The 27073-nt window shown below is 38.6% G+C and overlaps 2 protein-coding genes across 4 annotated transcripts in view; one reads left to right on the forward strand and one right to left on the reverse strand.

The window, feature by feature from the left end:
* The window catches only part of iqck (IQ motif containing K), a 91261-nt gene extending 86871 nt beyond the window's left edge, over positions 1-4390 (forward strand). For both annotated transcript variants that reach the window (XM_073060558.1, XM_073060559.1), the window contains one exon: positions 3960-4390. In XM_073060558.1, coding sequence (XP_072916659.1) covers positions 3960-4051 — 92 coding nt within the window. In that variant the 3' untranslated portion in view covers positions 4052-4390. The remainder of the gene's footprint in view (positions 1-3959) is intronic.
* A 1731-nt stretch (positions 4391-6121) lies between these two features.
* On the reverse strand, positions 6122-18236 carry gprc5ba (G protein-coupled receptor, class C, group 5, member Ba). 2 transcript variants are annotated; one of them, XM_073060557.1, is made up of 4 exons: positions 17795-18236; positions 11240-12259; positions 8121-8230; positions 6122-6493 (listed from the first exon to the last, which is right to left on the reverse strand). In XM_073060557.1, the coding sequence occupies exons 2-4, from the start codon at positions 12249-12251 to the stop codon at positions 6449-6451; spliced, it is 1167 nt and encodes a 388-aa protein (XP_072916658.1). In that variant the 5' UTR covers positions 12252-12259; positions 17795-18236; the 3' UTR covers positions 6122-6448. The 2 variants fall into 2 exon arrangements, with proteins under 2 accessions (XP_072916658.1, XP_072916657.1); XM_073060556.1 differs by lacking the exon at positions 17795-18236 and adding an exon at positions 17058-17308.
* Between the last annotated feature and the right edge of the window lie 8837 nt (positions 18237-27073).

Below are 27073 nucleotides of genomic sequence, written 5' to 3' on the forward strand. Positions count from 1 at the left end.
CCAAGATTCCAACTTACAACATCTTGGAGTCCACACTGACCAGAAATGCAAATTAACCAGCATATAAATAGCAGAGCTATCAGAGCAGTTCAGTGATTACATAACCTGCCATGAGCTCCTTAAGTCGAATCAACCCAGTAACTGCAAGGCACAAATCTGAAGCCCATTTAACTGACACACTATTCACCATACTAAATATTTATTCCACTGAGAAACTGTAGATGTATTGAGTGCTATCTACAAAATTCACAATGGTTAACTGCTTGAGCTACTCTAAATAGCACCTTTAAAACTCACAGCCAGGAAGGACAAAGACAGAAGACCCATGGGAATGCTGTCACCTTAAAATTACACACCATCTTGACTTGGAAATACATCAAAATGCCTTCAATGTTGCTGCACCTAAATCTTGGAACTTCCATCCAAACAATATTATGGGAATTCTTTCACACAGTAGTTCAAAATGGTAGTTCACCAAAATATTCCCAAGGACAATTTGTTCTAAATACTATATTATGGTATTGCTCAAAGAAAGCTAAATGAGCTAGTTTCATACAACCCAATACCCTTTTCCTTACAATACACAATTCTATTGCTAAGGTACAGCTAAGGCTACATTAAGAGTGCATTTTAGGGACACAATTAGTATAATTTCTAGGTTTTTTCTTTGTGAGATACCAGGAAATTTGAAAATCAGTCATGGCAATGTTGAAAAGGACCTTAATGAGTCTGTTGGTAAGCCTATTTGGTATAATCTATTGGTATAGTCTATTAAGCACTATGTCACTGGTGTGTAAGAGGTGACATCATGTTGTGCACAGACTACAGAAACAGGTAGAGGTAGATCTTTTGTAACAGAGGCGTAACTTCCATCTCTCAACATATTGGCTCTCAAGTTCCAGCTAGGAGAAGCTTTAGAACAGGATAAAGAAATACATGTTTAAGCACTTTTGTTCACTTTGAAACTTGATTTAAAAGCCAATGCCCCATTATAATTGCTGGTGAACACAGCGAATCAGCTCCAGTAGCAAAATATTATGACCTACTAAGAGATACACAGCACTTTCTGTTTGGGACTTCATATAAACGTATGAAGCCTGGGACTTGCTGTCAATTAAACAAGAAAGACACAGCCTTTCATTTCTCAGTATAAAGAAAAGCCATTGACTAGTATTGCATTTTGGTGGCCATAAGATGATAATTCTACTCTGTAATTTGTCAGTTTATATTTATTGCACCTTGCACCAACATTAAATTCTATTGCATTTTTAAACGAATGTAAGATTGTGTATGATTTTCCCACAAATTTTGGTGACTTTCAGGATCCTAAAAATAATTTCACTGGAGAGTTCTATTCTCAGTTTTTCAGGCTGAATAGAAATTAGTTTTATACATGCCAGCTTCTAACATTTTCTTTGGAGTAGTAATGAAAATTTCTGCAAGCTGTAGAGACACATATTCCAACTTGACACTTTATAACAAGCAGATGCATGAAATCAAAAAGCCTTGAACTCATGATTCTACAACAATGCACAAATTGAAAGCTTTTCGTAAGACATATATCTTCAACTGTAAACCTTGAGCAGCTCTCAAAATATTGCTACTGTTTTGGTAAAAAATATAATTTTGAACATGAATTGTCATGGATGATTATTAATAATGTTTTGATGGGAAGAGCAGGGTGGAGATGTTGCTGTTCATTTAAAATATAAAGTTTAGTAGTTTTTAAAAATTTCCTGATTTCTAATTTTTCTTTTACTTTCTCACTTGTGATGATAGTTTTGTGAATGTGAAATTGGGTTGTTGGGAATAGTGAGGGTGGAGTTCTGCAAGAGGAGTGTGAGACAGGTGGCAGAGGAGGAGTGCAGAGGTGGGGCGTGGTGCAGGTGCAGACACACTAGCTCCGAGACACCAGGCAAACTCATTTGATTCCAAACAATTGGTTTATTGATCATTACAGAACGTCTCTCTGATGCTTCCCACTCCACCCCTCTCTCTTCCCAACCATGATTCCCCTCTCACTGCCCCCTTCTCACTCTCAGTCCACAATATTTTTTTGTGTGGCATCAGTACAGTGCAGTGGTACAGTACTGTGCAAAATTCTTAGGCACCCTAGCTACATATATGTGGCCAAGACTTTTGCCCAGTAAATACATATATTATACACATAAATCATCCAACTTATTTGGTAGGTGGGAGAGGTAGATTTCCAAGAATACTGAAGTAAGCTCAAGCATGGTTTTAACACCTAACTGCTGATTGGCATCCAAATATTCAATGAATAAATAGTTTGAATTTTTCAGAGTGGTTAATAAAACACCACATAATAGCCAAAAGACAGTTTGACTTGGCTGATATTTTTATAATTTATTTTATGGCACATTATTGTTGTAAAGTCAATACTGATAACTCCAAAACTCTTAAAAATAGTTTTGTTTAATGTGGTTTGCTGAGAAATTTACATTCGTTGGCATGAACTTATGCAGTAGAATTTCAATACCCATGTAAATAATTTTTTACCAGTTGCTGATTGAAAATAATTGCTTGTTCTCCAGCACACTGGTGTATACATAAATGGTATAAAGAGTAGACTGATTTCTTCCCTATTTTCCACAGCTTTAGAAATGTATCAATTCCCACTACCCTGAATGTGAATAAGCACTTTCTAACATTATTTCTCAAGGCCCTTCACCATTTCAAAGAATAATACAAAGACCACCCACATCAAATGTATCATGATCTTCATTGTGTGTTGTCATTGCTATGTGAAGCAGTGATATGCAAATGTTTAAACTAGTGCTGGGTGAAGTGCTATAAAGCAGCTGCAGTTCAATTTAGCAAACTTTAATGTTGGTGGAAAAGTAAAATAGTGGTTTATACTGTAATGCAGATTCTTAAGAGTGAAATATAATTACAATTTTCTAAAGACACTTGCGGCACACAACCTTTTTACTCTATAATAGACCCAAAAAGTATACAGGTAACATTTTTAAGGTAGTAATTCTGGATTTCATAAAAAACAAGATTTGCATAGATTGTTGTCTGGATGTATAACCTAAAGTCTGAAGATTTTCATAACTTAAATCTTTAACCATATGAGAGTGCGGTAATTGAAGATATAGATGAGAAGGGGAAGCGCATGTGCTAAAAAATGTATTTCAGTGATTTTTCCAACATAAAGCAGCCTCCACTAACCTGTTGATGGAAACGACATTGGATGAAACTAGTATTGTACAAGTTAAATATTGTGGTTACATTTTGTAATCTTGCAGTACTTTGCCAGCTATTTCAATATTTTATGTACTTGGATTGCTTGTCTCCTAGCTAAGCATGGTCAACCTCTACTCTTGACCCCAAGCATTGTCCCTTCATTTTGTTCCTAATTACCTAAAACAAAATATTTGTTGAATACTCTCTTTATTGTCCCCACAAGCTTAAAGCAGCCATGTCCATAAATTTTCTGCTCATACAAAGAATCATTGAATTCTCAGTATCAAGCATTTGTATGTTTATTTTAGCTCAAACAATGAAATCAACCCATAAAACAAGGACATCAGGATAGGAAATACCACACATTCATTCTCACAACTGAGCACTATATATAATAGATTGAGTCGAAATAGAGCTACAAACTGCAAATGAGGTATACATCAAGATAATAGACTTCCCCTCCCCTACCTTCCCCCAATCACCTGACATTGAACTTTTCCTCCAATAAAATGTTCCTAAATTAATCAGTTAAGACTCAGTTTGAAGATTTGTTGGTTGTAAAGTGTTCTCAGATGTCCTGAATGAGATACAAAAACCAATAAATAAATGCAGGTTTTTAAAAAAGTTGTAACTATAAACAAATATTCTATTATTTTATTTATTGGGTCAGGTAAAGGAGAAATTATTATATGGTCAATATTTCAGAAATTAATATTTTGATTATAACTTATTTTTGTTAAAATATACAGTTGGACAGAAAATGGAGGAAGAGGAAGTTGAAGAGTCAATGACCACCCCTGCTGAAGTACCTGTTAAAGTTCCTACGCCATCTTGTAATTAAATGTCATATGACTTCTTTTCTTAACAGGAGTTTTTCTTCCATTTCAAATCAAACAGTTCAGATCCAATACTACTATAATGGTACTTTAATAGTATTTAGAAAATAAACATTTGCACATACCTTAAATTTGGTCAACATGTGACTTGTCTATATTTTACTTTACACACACAAAATCAAGTACTTGCACAGGTTGATTGTCTCATTAAATGTGCCTTAAAATTTAGTGTGTATGCACAAAGATTTCATGATATTGATGCTATAAAAGACATCATTTTAATAAGACATGTCAACAATTGACCAGTTATTTAAATGTTTAATAAAATCTGCAGTTGTACCATCCGCTGGCATGGAGTTAAGCATCAGGCTTTGTAGCATTATTGCGAAAGAGCAAACGACAACAAAATAAATTGATCTGTGAGTATTATTTCTCACGCTGCAACAGTGAAAATATATTCAGTTTTTTTTCACCAAGGAAATTAAAGTTACAGGCAAGAACACTATACAAACTCAGATTTACATTATACAATTATTTGTATTCTGATCAATCAAAAGGGACTTTTTACTTACAGCTACAAAGTTTTTGGCATGTTGATGCTGAAAGTAGGTTGGTTGATGCAGCAACTGAGAAAGAAATACAGGTTGAGCAACCCTTATCTGAAATGCTTAGGGCTGAAGATGTTTTGGATTTTGGATTTTTTCGGATTTTGGGATATTTGATTCTATATAATGAGATAGTTTGGGGATGGGGCCTAGCATAAACAGGAAATTCATTTACATTACATATACAGCTTATATATGTACCCTGAATTACCTTCAATTTTCTGTTTATCGAGCTAGATCTTTGCTTCTTTCCTAATCGGCATACCATTAAGTGACATATGTGTACTCCGACTCTGACGAATCTACTCTTTCAATACATGGTTGAGATCTTCATTTTTCACTCTATGCAGTGTTTTTCTATCTTTTATTAACTTCTGTTCATTATTTTCAGCAAAGAACTTTAACAGTTTGTCAATACACATAAAATGCTGGAGGAACTCAGCAGGTCAGGCAGCATCTATGCAAAAAAGGGTACAGTTGATGTTTCAAACCGAGACCTTTGACAGGATTTTCTCATTTGTTAGCAGCTTGTCCTTCTGTTTCTTCAAGTCGTAGATGGTGGTTGTTCTAACACCATAGTCCTCCATCAGATGCTTCACACTTGCTCTGCTGTCAAATTTTTCCAACAACTTGCCCTTCTGTGTTATAAATGCTTCCTCTTTTTCATTTTTCTATTACCCATAGGGGTAACTACAGGCCTTTTTGACATTTTCAACAATATCTTCATAACACAGAGCAGAGAATAAGTACAAAACACACGGTAATCACTGTGAGTAATGTATGAAGGTCTGACTACGATGACTGCTGAAAACTAACTGGTGCCAACAGGGCCCCACTCATGGTACGTGAAATCTCTTCTCAGAACTGTGTGTGGTGCACAGAGACCTGTGGGTCACCTGGAAACCTTCCACATGCCTTGTGGAATTTTCCATTTATGGTGTCATGCTCAAAAAGAATTCAATTTTGGAGACTTTTGGATTTTCGGATAAGAGGTGCTCAGCCTGTATGGACAAGCTTTAAAAATCGACATTTGTGCAGTCTTTTGTCCTACCTTTCAATTACAGGTGTGGAATTAACAAAACTCCTTGCATACAAAGCATACTAATGTTTTAATTATTAAAACATTCCTATTTCACTTGCTTTCAGTATACAGTACGCATGCACCACAGACTGAATCTTCATTGCAAAAGGAAAATATTACTATTTTGTCATATATAGAATAAACTGCACTTGAAACTGTAAATTGCTATATCAATTTACATTATGGCTTTTATGTTGGATAATACGGAATGCCCAAACAAATAAAAATACCAAAGTTATGCTCTTTACTAGTTAACTCTTCTCCACTAACAACATACATTACTGATGCTGCATTAAAACTTATCCAAGATAAACAAGTTATCCCCATCTCCTCCAGGGAGTTTTCCTTAAGTATCTATTAGATATTGGTTTAGCAGAAATGAAGCAATATTGAAAGTTACACACTACCATAATTTATTAAATGTAATGCACTCTATATTTACATAACACAAAAATGCTCCAGAGTCACAAATGTTTTCTTCAGAATCATTCTGGTGCTGCTTTCATTTTAAAGGCTTGCAGCTTTAAAAGAAAGAGTACTTCATATGTACACCAAGCTTCACTGTACATCCTTATTTAAAAAAATTGTTTTGAATATCTTCCCATTTAACTGGGCATCAAAAAGCTTATACTGGTTTCACTACCACAAGCTTCCACTTGTACTGATTTTTGTCCATGAACAGCTGGAATTTGCTTACAGCTCTAACAGTTTTGCGTTCACCAAAGATGTCTTCCTGCATAGCTTGGAGGAGCAGATGGGATCTGAAAAATAAATGAAACATTAGTTATTTTTGGCAATCAATACATTTTTCATAACTGACAGTATTCAAAATTATTAATATACAACAGCTGATTGGAAGGTTGACAACAACAGACAAGGAGGCATTCAGCTTTTTAGGCACATGATGGCTCATGGGGTGTGTGGAGGAGGGGCAATTCCATTCACATCAATACTTTGCTTCTTATTTCCTTGTATCCTTGCAGTTTAATTCCTTCCATGTTCACTTTGACCCACTCTTTTAAATTTTTTTAGCCGTTAATCTGTATTAATGGGTAAAAGAATCAAAAGTTCTAGCCACTGTCTATAAGGAGTTTGTCCATTCTTCCTGTCACTGCATGGGTTTCCTCTAGGTGCTTTGGTTTCCTCCCAAAGTCCAAAGATATACCAGTTAGCAGATTAATTGGTCTTTTTAAGTTGTCTCGTGATTAGGCTAGGGTTAAATCGGGGGTTGCTAGGTGGCCTATTTAGTGCTGGATTTCAAGAAATAAATAAAGAAATTAAAAAAGAATTTGCAGTCACCAATTAATCTACTAGCACATCTTTAGAATGTGGGAGGAAGCTGTGGGCATGTAAACTCTCTATAGACAGCTCCCATGGTCATAATGGAACCAGGTTTTTGGAGCTGACAGACAACAGTACTAACTCTTGCACCATCATGCAACCTTGGCTACACCACATTTTATATTACTAATAACATGAAGTTCAAACATATCAAAATTATTTTATCTATTGTGTGAATATGTGCAAATGCATAAATAAAAATTCAAAAGTAATATTTGCAAATAAGTATTTAAGTACTTGAATATTTCTGTGCTTCAAAGTAATGAGGTTAACAATAATCTTTTTTATAAATATGATAATATGGTAAGCAATAGATGTATAGATAAATGTGGCTTTCCTAAAGTTGATGCAAAAGTTCCCTGACTCTATTTTTCTGTGAAAATGGCACTTTGCCATATGCTTTACCTGAACTAATTGTCCTGAAAACACTATTTTGCAGCATAGATTAATTGCAGGCAAGAAAAGAGTACATGCATTGACTTAGTTCAGTTTTGTAACTGAGGGAAGAAAATGCATTAAGGTCTAGAGACTTTTTATAGAAACTGACTACTTCTAAAATAGTTGCTTATTTTGAACTCTCTGAAGGCAGCTCAAATGATCTTCATTTTGAAGGACATCAAGATTTCCAAAAGCTAAAAGCATCTGTAAAATATAGTGTAACATTCGTTAAATAGCTACATGATTAAACTGTATGACATACTGATATAATCTAAACCATTCCTTCAAAAGTTTTGAATTCTTCAGCTTTTGGAATTACAAGTATATTTTGTGGCAGTGTACTTCAAAAATGAATCTTATTGTTGTTCTTTTATTCCAGCTTATACATCAGCCAAACTTGCTCATACCTCTACAATATTTGGAATGTTTTAAGTTATCTTTTGGCAGTGACATGAACAAGTTAGAAGAGCAGTCATGATCTTACTGAATTTCAAAGCAGGCTCAAGGGACGTTCCGGCCAACTCGTTTATTGTTCACTTAAAATACATACTTTCCATTAGAATTCAAAATGCCAAAAGATTGCGAACTTCAAAAGAGTCAACAACTTACATTTCCACCATTAAGTACAACTGCCATTTCAGTGGGTTGGTAAACATTACTCCGAAGCTGAATGTTGGGTCTATGTCCCAGACTCCCATTGCGAAATCCAGATTTAAATGCTATATAATAGGAGAGGGAGGAGGAGAAAGAGTAGTTTGCATTGCAGAATAAAACCAATGTAACAATAATGCAACCAAATTTCAAAAAATATCTGTTACACATTTAAGTATAATGTAAATAAATCTTTCTTACTCAAATCTGACTGAATCAACATGAGCCAAATATGTGCATTTCTAATAATGTTTTAACATTTGTAAATTTCTTTCCAATTTATATAGAATATCTATATAGAAGTCACAAACAATGTATGGCACAGGAGGCCATTGTGCCCAGTCTATGTTTACTGACTATTACTTCTATAAGACCTTCAGCAATATTCAACATGAATCTTTTTTCTATAATAATAGACTTATCCTTGTGTGCAAGATAAGAAAGTTTAGGCAAATAACCTTTGACAGTAATAGACAAAAGGTTGCAAAAGTTGATTGGAGTAGGTTGATTGCAGGCAAAGGGAGTTCTGGCAAATGGGATGCTTTCAAAAGGAAAATAGCATGCGATCAAGGTCTACATGTTCAAGTTAGAGTGCAGTGTAAAGTTGCCAAGAGTAGGGATGACAAGTGATATTGAGGTCTTGGCTAGGAATAAGAATGAGGCATGGATCAAATACAGGCAGCTGGGATTAACCATGCAGTATTAAGGATATAGGAATATTCTCAAGAATTTGAGAGTTTATAGGGAGCAGTTGGACAGGCTAGGGTATTCTTGGTGTCTAAGAGTTGTATAAACTCATGAGGGTCATAGATAGGCTGAATGCACTCAGTCTTTTTTCTAGGTTTGGGGAATCAAAAATTAGAAGGCATAGGTTTAAGGTAAGAAGGTAACTATTTAATAGGAGCATTTTTTGTTTATATAAAAGATGGTTGGCATATGGAATGACCTACCAGAGTAAGTGGTTGAGTCAGATACAATAACAACTTTTAAACTTTTGGACAGGTAAAATGGATAAGAAAGGTTTAGAATATAAGCTAAACGCAGGTGAAAGGGGCTAGCTTGGAAAGGCATTTGACACCATCACTGATCTCATCTGCTCTGGAGAACTCCCATCCACTGCCACCTGACTCACAGTTCCCTTACCCTGCGCTGCTCACTTCTATCTCCTACTTAAGATCCACAAACCTGAATGTCCAGGTAGGCCCATTGTCTCTGCGTACTCCTGCCTCACTGACCTCGTCTTCATACCTCGACTGTATTCTATCCCCCTTTGGGTTAAGTTCGTTTCCACCTACATCTGTGGCATTTCTCTTGCTCTCGATCTTCTAACTTTCAATTCCCTGGCCCTGACCGCCTCATTTTAACCATGGACATCTAGTCCCTATACATTTCGATCCCCCATCAAGAAGGCCTTAAAGCTCTCTGCTTCTTTCTCAATAAAAGAACCAACCAGTTCCCCACCACCACCACCACCCTCAGGCAGAACTGGCCCCAGCTATGCCTGCCTTTTCGTTGGCTACACAGAACAATCCATCTTCCAAGTGTTCCCTGTTAATGCTCCTCAACTCTTCCTCCATTACACCGATGATGGCATTGGTGCTGTTTCATTCACCCTTGCTGAGCACATCAATTTCATCAACTTTGCCTCTTACTTCTACCCTGCCATTAAATTCACTAGGTCTACTTCTGACACTTCTGTTCCCTTTCTTGATCCCTCTGTCTCCATCTCTGGAGACAAACTGTTGACCGACATCTTTTCTAAACCTACCGATTCCCACAGCTATCTTTATATAACTCTTTCCACCCTGTCTCCTGTAAAAATGCTATTCCCTTTTCTCAGTTCCTTTGTCTCCACCACATTTGTTCCCAGGATGTGGCTTTTCTTTCCAGGACATCAGAGGTGTCCTCCTCCTTCAAAGAAGGGGGTTTCCCTTCCTCTGCCATTGATGCTGTCTGCATCCACATCTTCTCCATTTCCTGAACATCTGCACTCTCCCTACTTTCCTTTATTAGTGATAAAGTTCCTCTTGTATTTACCTACCACCCCATGAGCCTATGCATCCAACACACAATTTTCCACCTTCCGCCATCTCCAAAAGGATTCTACCACTAAACACATCCTTACCTGCACCCCCCACATCAATCTCTCTGTTTTCCACAAGGATAGCTCCCTCTATGATTCCTGATTCCCTTATCAATTTGTCCCTCCCCACTAATCTCCTTCCCAGCACTTATCCCTGCAAGTAGCCAAAGTGCTACACCTGCTTATTCATCTCCTCCCTCACCTCCATTCAGGGCCCCAAACAGTCCTTTCAGATGAGGCAACACTTCAGCTATGAATCTGCTGGGGTCATCTATTGTGTCCGGTGCTCTCAATGCAGCCTCTTCTACATTGATGAGCCTCATCGTAAATTGGGGGACCGCTTCTTTGAGCACTTGTGTTCCATCCGCCAAAAATGGAACTTCCTGGTGGCCAAACATTTAAATTTCACTTCCCATTCCCATTCTGACAGGTCGGACCATGGCCTCCTCTTGTGCCACAATGAGGTGGAGGAGCAACAACTTAAATTCCATCACCAAACTGATGGCAAAAATATTGATTTTTCCTTCTGGTAAACAAAATCCCTTCCCCTCCTCTCTTCTTCTATTCTCTACTCTGGCCTCCTACCTCTTATCACCTGCCTATCATCTCCCCCCAGGTCCCTTCTTCTTTCTTTTCCCCTATGGTCCTCTCTCCTCTCCTATCAGATTCCTTCCTCTCTACTCCTTGACCTTTCCTACCCACCTAGCTTCATTTATCACCTTCTAGCTGTCCTCCTTCCCCTCCCCCTCATCTTCTGCTTTCCTTTCCAGATCTGAAGAAGAGCTTGGTCTGAAAGGTCGACTGTTTATTTATTTCTGTAGATGCTCCCTGACCTGCTGAGTTCCTCCAGCATTTTGTGTGTGTTGCTTTAGATAGGCATCCTAGTCGGCATGATTAGGACCTCTTTCTATGCTGCACTATATATGATTCTATAGGAAAACAATGCTATTTAATTGATCAAACATTGTTACAAAACGTCAAAGTTTCTGCTCACCTGCTCCAGATTCATCTAAGGAGAAAGCCTTGTTTTCCATGTAAGTACGTGGAAGTTGCAATTCTTCTTCAAAGTTAGTCTCTCGTATTCTTGGCTGAACTGCATCAAAGTAATCTGGTGTGTTTTGTTTTGATGGAACAATTGAGCAATGGACTTCTGGGATAGCATGAAAAATTAGAAATATCCATCCATTAGAAACAAGTGCAATGGACAGGGCAGGATCATCCCACAGAGGTTGTTTTTTCAGTTCCCTGTTGCCGTAGAGGTACATGACAATCCATGCAACCCAAATCAAGATGGAAAAGAACATAGTTAGAATAACACAGGTTCCATTCTTCTTCCATTTCTTGAACTTTCCACACAAGGTGAAGAAAGAAAGGGAAAAAGTAACAGCCATTAGGAACATAACGTAGATGGATGCCATGACAAAGTCCATCTGCTCATATCTGCAAGCAGGTTTTTGTTCCCTGACTATGGTTAAGATCAACCACTCAACTGCAATAATAACTTGAACCAGCATGAGGCAGATTGCAATGCCAGCCAATAGCAACCCTGAAGGGCCTTTGCCATGCTGTACCAGTTGACGGAGTCTCCACGCCTGGGCTAATAAGCACGAAAAGCAGAGTGCGAACAGAACTCCCCATAAAAATCTTCTTGTAGGACATGTTCTTTCATCTTCTGGTATGATAAATGCAAATGACAGTCCAAACAGCCCAAGTGTGCCAAACAAAAACAGGAATTGGATTCCCAGAGGACTCTTCTTTTCTTTGTCCTTAATGAATGGTAACTTCACCAGAAGGATCAGCATCAACAAGAATGCAGTGAGCACTCCGGCGCCTGCCACCGCCTCCACAACTATGCCCCATATTACATCCAGGCTGCAGAGGTTCAGATAGTGTGGAAGGAGGTTTAATCCACAACCTCTGTCCAAAATAGGGTTGCTTGAGTTCTGCGAATATCCATAGTTAATTGATGAGAGAAGGATGAATGAAGCAGCCGAAAGTGTTTTCATACTGCCCACTGAAAAAGAAATTGGAAAGTTGGGTTGGGACGGGGAGGGAAGTGAATGGAGAAGCATACAGTAAATTTTAGATGATGCATTGCAAAGTATTTCTTTTATCATCTGGAGAAAAGTGCAACATGTACAATTTTGTCTATTGGAAAATCATGCAGTAATTGTGGAGAACAAACATTTGAATGAGAGTACTATTATTCCTTAGTTGTTAGAACAGAATTAATTAAAAAATCAAAGCTTCCTCATGAACAATTCCCAGTTTCTTTTACTGGAATATAATTAGTCATACTAGCAACTGCACAAAATGCATCAGTGAGGTTATTACTTTCAGTTTTATAGTGACATGTTGTAAAACAGTAAATTTTCAGTAGTGGTATGCTAAAGTAAAAAGTAGCATGGAACAGGAAGGGGAAATGATAAATTTACCAGGTCAAGTCTTATGTACCAAGAAAGCAGGTTTCACAGCAATGAAATTAACGCTTCCAAACAAACAAAATAATGTAAGAGGAAGTTTTGTTTCTCTCACTGTTTGTTAATCAGCTAGGTTGGAAAGTTGCATGGAGTTCACTTTAGAGCTCACGTGATTTGCTGGTCACTAGACAGAAGCTTAACCAATTTCCATCATGCCACTTAATTTTCCTCTCAAATTAAACTTTCTGACACAAGAGAAGGAAAACCAAATCAATCTCCTGCTGATCCAGGATACTGTAATTGCTATCATTTCACACATTACAAAAGATTAATAAGAAACAATATTGAGAAATCTGAAAATACTCAGAAGCATCTGTGATTTGAAATTAAAACAGTTAACAAGATCAATGACAAATAAGAGAAAATCTGCAGATGCTGGAAATCCAAGCAGCACACACAAAATGTTGGAGGAACTCAGCCGGCCAGGCAGCATCTATGGAAAAGAGTAAACAGTTGATGGTTCGGGCTGAGATCCTTCATCAGGACTTTTCTATAGACGCTGCCTGGCCTGCTGAGTTCCTCCAACATTTTGTGTGCTGTTAACAAGATCAAAGACCATTTCATTAAGACAGTTTTGAATTTAGAGCAGTCCATTGAAAAGGACATTCACCTGGACTGCTAGCTCCATTTCTCTTTCCATAGATGCTGTTTAACCTGAGTTTTACCAGCATTTTGATATTAGGATGAAGAACAGAAGAAGGCCATCTCTGTCTTTAAGCCTGCTCTGCATTCATGACAAACACTGCTGATATTTAACTTCAGCACTATTTTCCACTACCCTTCAATTTCCTTAGTATCTAGTAATCCATTATTTGGCTTTGAATGAAAACAGCAACTGAGCTTTGATAGCCCAGGCAGAGATCCACAAATGAATGCCAGCCAAACAACTAGACGGGTGACCAACATGTACTAAATTTGTACATGGGCATGTGACCCGTGCTTTCACTGGAATGTCTACATGATCAGACTGAAGGACTGTATTCCACAACAGTAATTATAAATATATGTGGGTATATTTAAGCCTTGTACATCTGGTCTGAAGCGTGACTGGCTAAATGAAATAAAGTTACATAGAGGAGCATTTCAAATGGTTTAATTTTTGAAGATTAACTTCAATGGGAGTTTTAGAACCAAGGTTTAAATGACATGCAATTTGTCTTTGAGAATGTGACAAGCTGTACAAAAGACTCTTTAAAAATAGGTGGCAATGAAGCTCAAGCCTATAATTCGCAAGCATATAGGTTGCCAAGGTTAGTATCCTAAACAAACATTTCATAGTATCTGTAAGGTTTTCCAAAATGTACCCAACAGGGTTTTATAAAAACTGCCTATTTGTTTAAAAGGGTGAATTTTTAGGGTTATTTTTATCTGGAGGCTAAAACCATTGAATGGTTCCAACCCGAGTCTGTTGGAGCTCAAAAACAGGCCCTTCAGCCCATCATAGCAAAGGCAGCTATAGCGCTGTTCAATACTCAATGACATCATTTCTAAGGAGTCCCATTTACCTGTGTTAATTCTGTGCTCTTCCATGCCCTGGTGGTTCAAGTATTGTTCCAGGGAGCATCTTTAATGTTGTCAGATAACTGCCTCTAGCATCTCCTCAGGCAGCATGTTTCAACCAATGCTGAATAAAATTACCTTTTCATTCTTGCCTTCTACAAATGCCCTTTTGTTTTAGATACTACCACCATGGGTAAGTGATTCTTGCTAGCCACCCTCATTTATCCTCCTCATAACATACTAAAATCTTGACAATATCTACCAGTTCATCTGTCAACATATTCCATATAACCATCACCCTTTGCGTGGAAAATTTTATCTCTCAGATCCCATTTTAATATTGGCCCTTTGTAAACTCCCCTATTCTGGGACAAAGACTGTGGCCTCCCACTTTATCTCTGCCCCTCATGATTTTATAAGCTGTGAGATCCTCCTTAGTTTCCTCCACTCCAGGGAAAATAGTCCCAACCTATCAAGTCTTTCCTTATAACTCAAGCCCACCAGTATCACCAACACTGTTGTGAATATTTTCTGGTTTATTTACATTCTTCCTAATTGTACCGTGGCCAGAACTGCACACAAGTTCGGTCTCATCAATGCCCCATTCAGCTGTCTATGACATTGAAAGTTAATCTCATCCAAACTATAAGCTAATTGCCCAACTAGGAGCATGGTTTCATTTTCCCCAGCAACAGAGCAATATTTCAGTATTGTCCAAGCCCTGGTTTATTTACATGTCCTGTTTTCAAGGAAGTGCATTTAGTTCAGCACTCTCATCAAACAAAAAACAAGCAAGAAATATAAAGCAAGGTTTTGGATTTTACTGATTATCTACCAGACACTGTGGAAGTCCAAAGAATTGGGAGATTTAAAAATAAAACCCACGGTCATCATGATATTAGGAGGATTAAGCTAAAATGCTATGAATGACAGAGCAGGACTAACCCTTTTCAAGATGGTAGAATCCTTGTTTTAGGTACAAAAGCAATAGTTGTTGAACAGTTTCAAAAAATATTCACAAAATATCTAGTGGAAAGTTGACCTTGCACTTAAGCTGAATCTACAGTTATGTGAAGACTTTGGGAGGGTTTCTTTCTTCTGTAAAAGACCAGTAATCCAACTTTAGAGATTAAAATGATAAAGAGGACTTGATAGAATGGACATTGTGAGATGTCCTAAAAAGGATGATCCATACCTTTACCATTTACATTAAGGGTGCAATTAAGGGAGCTATTGAATCCTGCTTTTCAACACACTCATCAACTACTCACCAATACTCAGAGAAGATAAACATTCAAACAATTTGCAGATATTGAGAAATTATGGATAAGTAGTCCAGGGGGGAAATAGATATGAGATTTATATATTAAATTAGATGCTAAAATTGAGAGTTTTATTTTCAATGCAAGGGCAGATGAGCTATATATTATGGTAATTATGTCCCATTTCTCTGCCCAACCCCCTTTTCCAGTACAGAGCAGATAGCAGCCTTCACACTGTCATGAAACTGCCATCCATTTTACAAGTTGTTGGTTCACACTCTTGATGACACAAGCAATTCTGCAGATGCTGGAAATCCAGAGCAACACACACAATGTACTGGAGGAAATCAGCAGATCAGGCAATATCTATGGAAAGGAATCATCAGGACTGGCTCTGTCTGAAATATTGATGTTTTAATGTTTTAATTTTAATAGGTGCTGCCTGACCTGCTGAGTTCCTTCAGGGTGTGTGTGTGTGTGTGTGTGTGTGTGTGTGTGTGTGTGTGTGTGTGTGTGTGTGTGTGTGTGTGTGTGTGTGTGTGTGTGTGTGTGTGTGTGTGTGTGTGTGTGTGAGAGAGAGAGAGAGAGAGAGAGAGAGAGAGAGAGAGAGAGAGAAACTCTTAAAAGCACTGCTTTTCCATATGTCACCTACCCCATGAGCAATGCAGTGGTTCAAGAAGGCATCTGGTAGTCACTTCCACATGGGTAACAAACATTCATCATGTCAGTGACATTAGGGCATTACCTTTTAACGTTTGATCACTGGTAAACATTTTGAAAAAGAAGTTTTAATAGATGATAGTGGTGGTGGAATGAGTGCATAATTGGTTGTAGGAAGAAAGTAAGGAGTTTAGGACAGTAATTGTGAACGTGCAAAAGAGAGAGGTACTGTGGTAATTTTATCGGAGATTCTGGGGTAATTTTGGAGGCTCGATGTATGAAGGACACAATAGAGAGATGTGTAGGTTGGGAATGGTTAAAATGGAGCAATAATGGTTGACAGGTGACAAGGACTTGAGAGGAGATATCGACGGCGTTTTGAATGATTACCCAGAAATTCAAAACTGCAGGCAACACAGATACGGATTAGGGGTTCAAAAGGGAGACTTGGAAAGAAGGGAGAAAGGATTATTTAGATCGAGCTTTCAGAGACAGTACAACCAGAATGAGCCGAAAGGTCTCTTGTCCTGTAATTCCATTGTCCAATGTTTCACAAGCGGGCATCAATTACAATATATTCCATTTGCCCGTCAGTTACTTAAACGATCATCAGCGATTCAAACAATTAAAATTTACTAAAGGGCGGTAATAATACGAACACGGACGTTTGCAGGCACCAGGACAGGGAAAGCCATAAATACATAATGCGAGTAAATATATTCGTTGTTCCTCCTTTTTAAAAAAAATATTTTAATCTAAAACTGGTTTCAGAAAACATCGCTAGCTAGACGCGCAGATATAACCCCCCTCTCCAGATAATTAGCAGCGACAGCTGAAACCTTCCATAAAACACCATAACAATGAGCCATCTCATTCCCTTGCCATAAAGAAAATGCTAAATAACACCTACTGTTGAGCAGACAACCAGACAACGTTTTTCGAAGGAGAATCTCATCCAAGTGCTGTCCGGTCCCAACCTGATAAAGCCATCAATGCCCGTCTGCCCCGACTGGGAACCGGAATCTACACGCACACTGAAGTGAGTTGAGTGACCCTAATTAAAGTCCCACGTCTCTGCTTTATGCAGCGCTGAACATTGAACTCCGTCCAGATACACACGCGCGCGCTTTGCTTCCATTCTTGATTTACACCAAATGGCTCCTATGCCTAACATCGGGTCGTTTTCTGCATTGGTTGACCAATATTTCCCCCCTCACATCTTATGTTGCACCACGTTACCAGGGACCAAGGGACGACGGCGTTAATGTTAAATCGGCGTAATAATTTTTTTTTGCGTTTTGAGAATGAAAAGCAAGAGAAAATTCAGTTAAAACATCTCGAAAATAGTCACGACAAACGCTTACCCCCACTTCTGCACGTGAATATGTATCTTTAAACACAGTATGTATGAACAATCGACAAAGAAGGTTGTGATCCGGTTAACATTTCAACGGATATTTCTTTGAGTAATATTGATTCACAATTCTTCACACACAAAAAACATATTTCAATTCACAATTTCTGCAGCGAGCGCGTAGTGTTCATACACAATCTCGTACAGGAAACAAAACCTCAATATCGGACAGTCACTTTCGAAATTGTTTTAAAATATCAAATAACAAAAGAACAAGCCAAACAAGAACACACCTCAAACGATATAGCTTCCACTCGGAATCCGGTCTAAAATGCGGCGCAGAGATTCTGTAGAAGTAGGTTGCTTGCCCTACTCCTCGATGGTGCGTGGGAGCTGATTCTCTCGTGGGGACTATGTGCCCCGCCGGTCGGGACCGAGCTGGGCTGGGCCAGGCCGATGGAGCCGAGCTATTTCCCCCCCCTACCTCTCACTTCAATCCACGAACGCAGCCCAACGCTCGCCCAAGCTCTCTGCTCCCACTTGCAATTTCCCTCCTGACGTCAACGCCAAAGCCATGTGAAACTGACAAATCGCACGTCCTGCATTGGGACTGTCCAACTGGGGCAAGAGACCAACTTCATTTGGAGGAGAAATGGCGACCGATCAACTTTACAGAAAATCATTTTCTAATTCGAGCCATCATTTCGAAGGTTCTCCGCGCAGCGAGAAGTTGCAACACAATGGAATGTATTACAATTGTAACGGACTTTGAAAGTCTGGTCCATTCTCGCTGGCAATTGGTCTCATAACCAAAACTTTTCCACCATTCGTTTCCAAGAGTTGCTACCAACGTCACCCATTTGTGTTTATCATCAAACTACTCCAAGCCGTGGGCAGCTACCGCATCTTTACACTCTGGTTCCATGCTATACCGTTCATACAATCCCATTGTTAGCTTTCCCCCCCTTTTAGCAGTAGAACATTATAACATTATAACATTACAGGCGTCGTTTTCAATTCTGTGGTCACATTTCCTATTTCTCACAAGCAATAATTCTAAGACTTAAGTGATAGGTTTATACACTGGACATCGTATGAATGTACACACATCTGCAAAAAAGAGTCCTTTTATTTACAGTCTTCACTTAACAGTAACGGAGATGGATCAATACGTTTACGCTAAATCTTAGATGTCTCTCTGCCACTTTAATTACACACAAGACCCCACTTTCATCATCAGGAAAGTAATGCCTTTTGTCTGGATAACACGACCACAGCATTCTGATATACCAAACCATTTATAAACGGTCCATATTTCCAATTACTGTGGTAATCTTGAACAAATAGATAAAAAATTAGAACTTTTTTTTCTACATAGTTTGTTGCAATGAATATTTAAATGAAACTGAGAGGTCGCGGAGATTTTGATTATTTTATAAAAAAAATCTGCACTGCAGCAAGCCTAGTCAAACAATGCTGCCCTCTGGCGTTTCTTCAGCATTATTTTTCATTAAAATAACGTTCTTTTGTTTAAGATGCTAATATTATAATATCCAAGCGTGCCATTTGTGTAGTTTTATAATGTGTACTTTTTGGGAGACGTTCGCCAAAAGCTGAATTGAATTTCATCTTCATACAATTAACTACTAATTTCTTACTAATTGGTTTATCTTACCAGAATAATAAATAGCTACGTAAAAATGCAATAGATGAAAAGGAAAAACGCAGAAAAATGGTTATTTGCGTAATAATAGTTATTATTTAAGTGCAAAGTTTCAAGTTTTATACTAGAAGTCTTGATTAGTATCATGATCCATGCAGCCTTTAAGAAAGAAAGATTCTGCAAGAATATTTACATTCCAAAATTGATCATAATATCCTTTCAATGAAGGAATGTTTCCCAAGTCTTTGTGTGCTGAGAGACTGACGGCGTCTCGGAATTCTTACCCAGCAGTTTGGTAAGTCCAAGTAAAGTAGGTTTGAACTACGAACTGCCTTACATCAACTGCAGGTGTGAATCTCTCCGTTTGCCACTTCGTGGTGCAGCGGGGTCGTGCGTTAGCAAGCACAGCCTTTAGTTCTTAGGCTGTTGGCTTTGACACAACAAAAGGTTACCACATGTTCAACTGGAAACGCATCTAGTGCAGTAGATTACGGAATACTATTCTGATCTATGATCAGCGCCGCAAAGGTTAATCTTTGAGCGTTATTTTGTCCCCTCCACAATATCAACGGTAACGCTACCCCGCTGTGATATATATGTAACCCCCCCCCCAAAAAAAACATAATGTGATAAACGTTGTAGTTTCATCATATTGGTGAGATCTTGCACGAGATGGATAGCAACGTTCACAAAATCACGGAGGAGACGCTGACAAGATTCTCTTCTGCAGATAAAATCTGAAGTTTCTTTTCAGGTTAATAGATTCGGAAAAAAAACAACAAAATACGTGCAACGCTGTTCAGAAACAGAAGAGATAGATGTTACTGCGGACACGACCCCCCAGCTAAAAATACCAAAACACACGATTACTTAACTCATTTGTTGTCCGTATCATTTTACGTTGTGCAAGTGACCCGAAGGACCGAACTATTTCAATAGTTGACAGTTTAGAGAGTGGCATTATATAAATGGGCACTACGGCAGCGTAGCTGTCGGCACGACACTATTACGGCGTGGGGCGTCGGAGTTCCGAGTTCAATTCCAATTCCAGCGCTGTCTGTAAGGAGTTTGTACGTTCTCCCCATAACCGCGTGGGTATTCTCCGGATGTTCCAGTTCCCTCCCACAGACCAAGGACATACTGATTAGTACTTTAATTGGCCAGTGTAAAATGTCCTGTGATTAGGCAAGGTGGGTTCACTGCAGTTCATTAGGCCAGAAGGGCCTGTATCTCTCAATACAAACTAAATACAAGAAAGGTAACTTCCAGAGGGAGGAGAGAGAAGCTGGAAGGAGACACTAGCAAGAATGACAGTACAGCACCAACAGCTGGAGTTTCTGGGAGTAATTTTCAATGCCCAGATTGGGCTCATCAGAAGGATGAAGAAGCATTCTAAAAGAAGGACAAGGCAAGATTGAGTGACAAGGGAAGTCAAAGACAGCATAAAGGTAAAGGTGAGGGGTATAATATGGCAAAAATCAGTGGGAAGTTAGAGGATTGGGAAACTTAAAAAAAAACAACAGAATGTAATTAAAAAGAAATAAATTGAGAAAATGTTAAGTATGCAGGTAGGCTATTCAATAATATCGAAGGGGACACTGAAAGCTTTTTACAGATACTGTATATAAATAGTAAAAATGAGGTGAGAGTGGAAAAGAGAGCTGAATAGAGCATCTATGGAAAAGAGTAAACTGTCACATTTTTAACTGGAAAAAAATACAGATGAAAAGTTAGAGCAAGAAGGTGGTGGGAAGGGAAGATGAAGTACAAGGTGGTAGATGATAGGTGAAACAGGGAGAGGAGGAGGGGTGAAGTAAAGAGTTGGGAAATTGATTGGTGAAAGAGATAAAGGACTGGAGAAGAGGGAATCTGATAGAAAGGTAGAACACCATGGAAAAAAGGGAAGGGGGAGGAGCACAGAGGGAGGTGGTGGGCGGGTAAGGAGATAAGATGAGAGAGCTGAATAGGAATGGGGGGATGGTGAGGGAGGGGTAATTATCAGAAGTTTGCGAAATCAACGTCTGTGCCTTCAGGTTGGAGTCTATCTATGCAGAATATAAGGTGTTGCTCCTCCAACTTGAGCATGGCCTCATTTCAGCAGTGGAGGAGGCCATGGACTAACACTTCAGAGTGGGAATAGGAAGTAGAATTGAAATAGATGGCCATCAGGATATCCTGTTTTTTTCTGGAGGATGGAGCATAGGTGCTTGTGGTAGCATCTCCCAATCTACGTCGGGTCTCACCAATGTACAGGAGACCCAACAGGTACCAGATGGAATATAGTGTAGAGGAATAAATGTATAGGCTATTTTTGAAATGGGCAGCAAATTCAGAAATCAGAGGTGCAAAGGGGTTTTGGGAGTTCTTGTGCAGGATTCCCTAAAGGTTAACTTGCAGGTTGAGTCAATAATAAGAAAGTCATTGTAATTAGTAGACTAGAATATAAAAACATGGGTGCATTGCTGAGGCTTTACAAAGCATTAACCAGACAGCATTTGGAGTGAGCAGTTTTAGCCCCATATCTAGGAAAGGATGTGCTGGCATTGGAGAGGGTCCAAAGAAGTTTCTCAAGAACAATCCAAGTATGAGAAGGTTATCGTATCAGGAGCATTTGATTGCTCTGGGCCTGTTCCTGCTGGTGTTTAGAAAAATGAGGGGTATGTAACCTACCGAATATTAAAAGACCTATTTAGAGTGTACGTGGAGTGGACATTTCCACTAATCTGAGAGTCAAGGACCAGAGTGCACAGTCTCAAAATGGAAGGATGCCCCTTTGACAGAGATGAGGAGGAATTTCTTTAGCTGGAGGATGGTAAATTTGTGAAATTTGTTACCATGGATGGTTGTGAAGGACAAGTCATTGAGTATATTTAAAGTGGAGATTGATAGGTTCTTTATTAGGAAGGGTGTCAAAGGTTACAGAGAGAAGACAGGAGAATGGAGTTGAGAGGAAAAATAAATCAGCTGTGATAGAAGTTTGGAGCAGATTCCATTGTTAAAATGGCCAAATTCTGTTCATACGTCTTATGATCTTAATTAGCAGTGATTTGAAGGAGTAATGGTTTCATCTATACACTGTCCAGAACAGATATAACTGAATTTATTTTTTATTATATTATAGATTTGCCAGTCCAATTTTGTATTTCTGATGTGGTGTTTTAACCCAAAACATCAGCAATTCCTTCCCCCATCCCACCCCACAGATGTTGTTTGACCTGCTGAGCTACTGTAGTAGATTATTCATTGTTTCAGATTCGAGGATCTGCAGTCCCCTGTGTCTCCAATTTTATGCCCGCTATTTTGCAAGCATTTCATAAGGGCGTTTTTTAAATAAACTACACACAGGCATGAAGTCACAAGTCTGAGATTCCATAAATCAATTCAGTTCACCTATTATCCATTCATTACTTGATTGAAACCACTTTGTATGATCAGTTCCAAGGAATTGATGTGCATGCCATTAATGTACAGCCATAGTACAGAAGAACACCAGGGAGCCAGTGTGTCATTGGAGTCATTGAGCCCTACAGCACTGAAAGTGGCCCTTTGGTCCATTCCATTAATCCTAAACTGTTACTCTGCTTAACCCTGTTGAACCGCATCGGGAACATTGCCTTCCATGGTCTTATGCCGAGCCCTCCATAGATCTCCACGGCAGCAAGGAGAGTGAATGGAAATCCTCACAGAATTATGAAGACAATGACAATTTTTTTTCCTTAAGAAATTTCATTAAGGAAAGCAGGTGGTAAAGGAGAAAAAAAATCAAAATTTAATCATGGTGCACATCAACATTAGGAATTATTATACATAACCAATTATATTTAACATGTTATATATTTAATGTGCGTATTAATTGGAACATTGATAAATATACATGTTGGTAAAACCAGTCAAAGGTGAACCTTTGACAAAAGTGGCTCATTTAAGTGGAAATGAGACAGTTGGTGAAGATTAGAATTTTATACTCAGATGCAACTACAACCCAGCAGTGTCCTTTAGGCCCTAATTATTTCTATAAAAACTGGCATTAAAATTATTTATTAAAACCTGTTCAGTATGAAATGACATGAAAAACAAGTACAATAACAATCTACTGCTTAAGCTATTTAGATTGCCTGCAGATTTAATATCATGCAAGCTACTTTTATATCTTGGGAAGATATGTAAAGGACTGTAAAGGACTGTATATGGTTCCAATAATGTTCCCAACATGTAATGTTAATGAGTAATTTCACAGCACAGTCATATTTGATGACTATAATTGTGTGCATGACTTAAGTTGATTTTAATGCAATTTGTTGTTCCTTTCCATGCCTTGTGGCATATTGGGTGGCAATCTTGCCATTTCTTTAGCATTTTCACATATTTTTTATGAGGCTGAGTTGCTAACTCGACATGAACCCAGCATGGATGGGAAGTGTGCAAGGAATCAGTCGGATTTGAACCGGGTCCACTTGCCTTGAGTTCCCGTATGGATGTCATTACACCACCGGCCACTGGCCAGCTTTAATGCACATCATTTATGTATAATATCCTTCAGTGTGCATTCATATGCAGAAGTTATCCTGTTTTTATTTGGAGAAGTTGCTGTTGCTTTTGAAATAAAGTGAAATAAAGAAATAAATTCCTCCACATAAATGCCAGCAAGTTGGGATTTCTCTCCTTGTTTTTTTTTAAATTTTTTTAATTAGTTTTTCAAAACATTTTACAAAATTAAAAACCCCAAATCCCAGTGGGGAGCATTAATACAGTGCAAGATTAAGCATACAATAACAATATGCTACAAACGAAGAGAATTTAACAAAAAAGCACCTAAATTAAAGACAAGTGAGCTTAGTGTCCTCCCCAATCCCCACAACACAAGAAAAAAACAACAACAACTCCAGACCAACCACCACACAGTATAAAGAGTATAAGTCCGGACAGTCAAACTCCTAGACTGTGAATACACTTAGTAACAGAGGATAATAATGCCTACTACCAGAAAAAAAAGGGAGCTGAAAGCAAGGAACCGAAAAGAAGAGAAAAAAAGAAAAAAAAACCCTAGTCAAGAGGAAGGTTATGAAAGTACTCGATAAAAGGTCCCCAGACCTTATGGAACTTTAGATCCGAATTAAGAACTGAATAAAGAATTTTTTCGAGGTCCAAGCAGGCCATAATGTCGTTAAGCCATTGCGCATGAGTGGGCGGGGCAACATCTCTCCATCTGAGGAGGATCAAGCGTCTCGCCAGGAGAGAGGCAAAGGATAGTATTCGGCATTTGGTCGGACCCAGACATAAATCTGTCTCGCCCCAAAAACCGAACAGAGCAATTAAGGGGTTAGGTTCTAGGTGCTGATTCAGAATACTCGATAATGTAGTGAAGACATCTTTCCAGAATTTCTCCAAGCTAGGACAGAGACAGTACATATGGATGAGAGAGGCCACGCCCCTCTTGCATTTATCACAGAGCGGACTAATGCCAGGGTAGAATCGAGATAGTTTAGATTTAGACATATGGGCTCTATGAACAATCTTAAACTGTAAAAGGCAATGGCGAGCACAAAGAGAGGTTGAGTTAACCGATTTGAGAACTGAGTCCCAGCTCTCCTCGGATAAGGAGATATTTAAATCCTGCTCCCAGGCCATTTTAATTTTATCCACAGGGGCCCGTTGTAAGGCTGCTAGTTTATCTCGGATAATTGAAATTAAACCTTTACCTAGTGGATTAATGGAAAGAAATAGGTCCATAGCATTTTTTGCAGGCATTTCAGGAAAGTTAGGAATTAAAGGAGCAGTAAAGTGTCGGATTTGGAGATATCTGAAAAAGTGAGCGTTAGGCAGGTTGAACTTAACGGAGAGCTGCTGAAAAGAAGCGAAGCGATTATCAATGAAGAGATCTTCAAAATGTCTAATGCCCTTCCTGTACCAAACATGGAATGCTGAATCGTATGTAGTAGGTAAAAAAAGGTGATTATGTGCGACAGGGCTAGAAACGGAAAACTCCTGGAAACCATAGCATTTCCTGAACTGAGCCCATATACGCAAAGTGTGTCTGACCAGAGGATTAGCTATTGATCTGGGCAGACTGCTAGGGAGTGCAGAGCCAAGAAGTGCAGATATAGATAATTCTTTAGTGGAGCTCAACTCCATTGCCACCCAGTTAGGGCACTCGGGTTGACCGTGGAAGAAAGACCAGAAGGCAGCACAACGTATATTAGCTGCCCAGTAATATAAGCGAAAGTTAGGTAAAGCCATGCCACCCTCTTTTTTAGATTTTTGGAGGTGGATTTTATTAATTCTAGAGCACTTATTCTGCCACAGATATGACAAAATAATAGAGTCTAAGGAATCAAAAAAAGATTTAGGAATAAAAATTGGGATAGATTGAAATAAGTATAAAAATTTGGGGAGAACATACATTTTAACAACATTAATACGACCTACCAAGGACATAGATAGAGGTGGCCATTGTACCAGACTCTGTTTTATAGCATATGAAAGATTGATTTCTCTCCTTGTGTTTGAGAATTTCAAGAGAACAACTGTGAAGAACTGAGGAAAGAGTTAATATCTGCAGTTTAAAAAAAAATTAGTTCTTTAATTGTTATTAAGTGCCTTGTTAAAATTCAGTGGTAGTTTGACGCTTAATAAATTCTGATCGTGTAAAATAATTTCTCAAAACACCTCATAAGAAATTGGACAGCAAACAGGAAGTCATCAAATGATGCCTACGAAATAGATTTGAGAAGATTGCCGTGAAATAAAGTGGATTGGCAAATGGTGGAGGTGACTCAGTGGCAGAACGGTTGGCACAAAATGGAGTGGAGAATTTGGGAGGACGGAAGTAGCTAGAGAGTATTGTTCATTTGAGGGTAGGGAATAAGCCTATGGAAATATTATCAATGGATGAGGTAATTCACTAAGACCCAGTACTATGTGGTTAAGCATAGTCAAATATAATCGATGTGCAGAAGATATTTGCTCTGGAATTTTTGATTAATTCAAGCTATATGGAAGGTGAAAAGTGGAGATTTGAAATGATGAAACTATAGTGCAGAATTTTGATAATTCTTTTGAATTATAGAGAATTACAACACAAAGGCCCTTCACATTGACCATCAACCACCTATTTTCACCGATCCTACATTAATCTCTCATTTTCATCAACTCCAACTCAGATTTCTCCACTCACCCGTACACTAGGGATACTGGCCGATAAGTCTAGTAAAACATCAAGTGTACGTTTCCCTTCATAGATGCTGCCTGGCCTGCTGAGTTCCTGCAACATTTTGTGTGCACCTCCAGATTTCCAGCATTTCTTGTGAGCCCACACACCTTTGCGATATGGGGGGGAATGGGAGCAGTGAGTTAGGGAGATGTGAAATGATAAATTGGAAACCACGTGGTCACAGGGTGAATGTGCACAGACAGTACCCGAAGTGAGGATGGGACCCAGGTCTCTGGCGTCATGAAGCATTGGCCTTACCAGCTGTGTTGCTCCATATACATCCTGAGGAATCAGTGGAAACGTATTGTAGTTTTTCATTATATTACCTATTGATAAATCTTTTGAAAATAATCGACAAAAGAAGCTGAAAGAAGCAAGTATATTGTTTGATTTCCTCCGTGATCATGTCCTGGTCAATCTTGAACTGAAGTTTTAATTTAATTTAATCTCCACGGCCAATGCTGCTTTCTTTCTCCTCCATAACCATTGCCTAATCTTGGCTTTAACTGTGCTGTACTGTACTATATTTGATGTTCTATTAATGTGCTGGACTGTTCCAATGTTCCATGTTCTATTTTCTAGCTGCTTAATTCAGCTACCGCAGCTCATCTGTGCTTTTATTAGTTTCAACTCGATTATTATAATTGTAACACTCAGCTTTTATAAAGGATTGTGTCACATATTTCTTCTCATCATCAT

This window comes from Hemitrygon akajei, chromosome 11 (genome assembly GCF_048418815.1).
Source record: "Hemitrygon akajei chromosome 11, sHemAka1.3, whole genome shotgun sequence".
NCBI lineage: Eukaryota > Metazoa > Chordata > Chondrichthyes > Myliobatiformes > Dasyatidae > Hemitrygon > Hemitrygon akajei.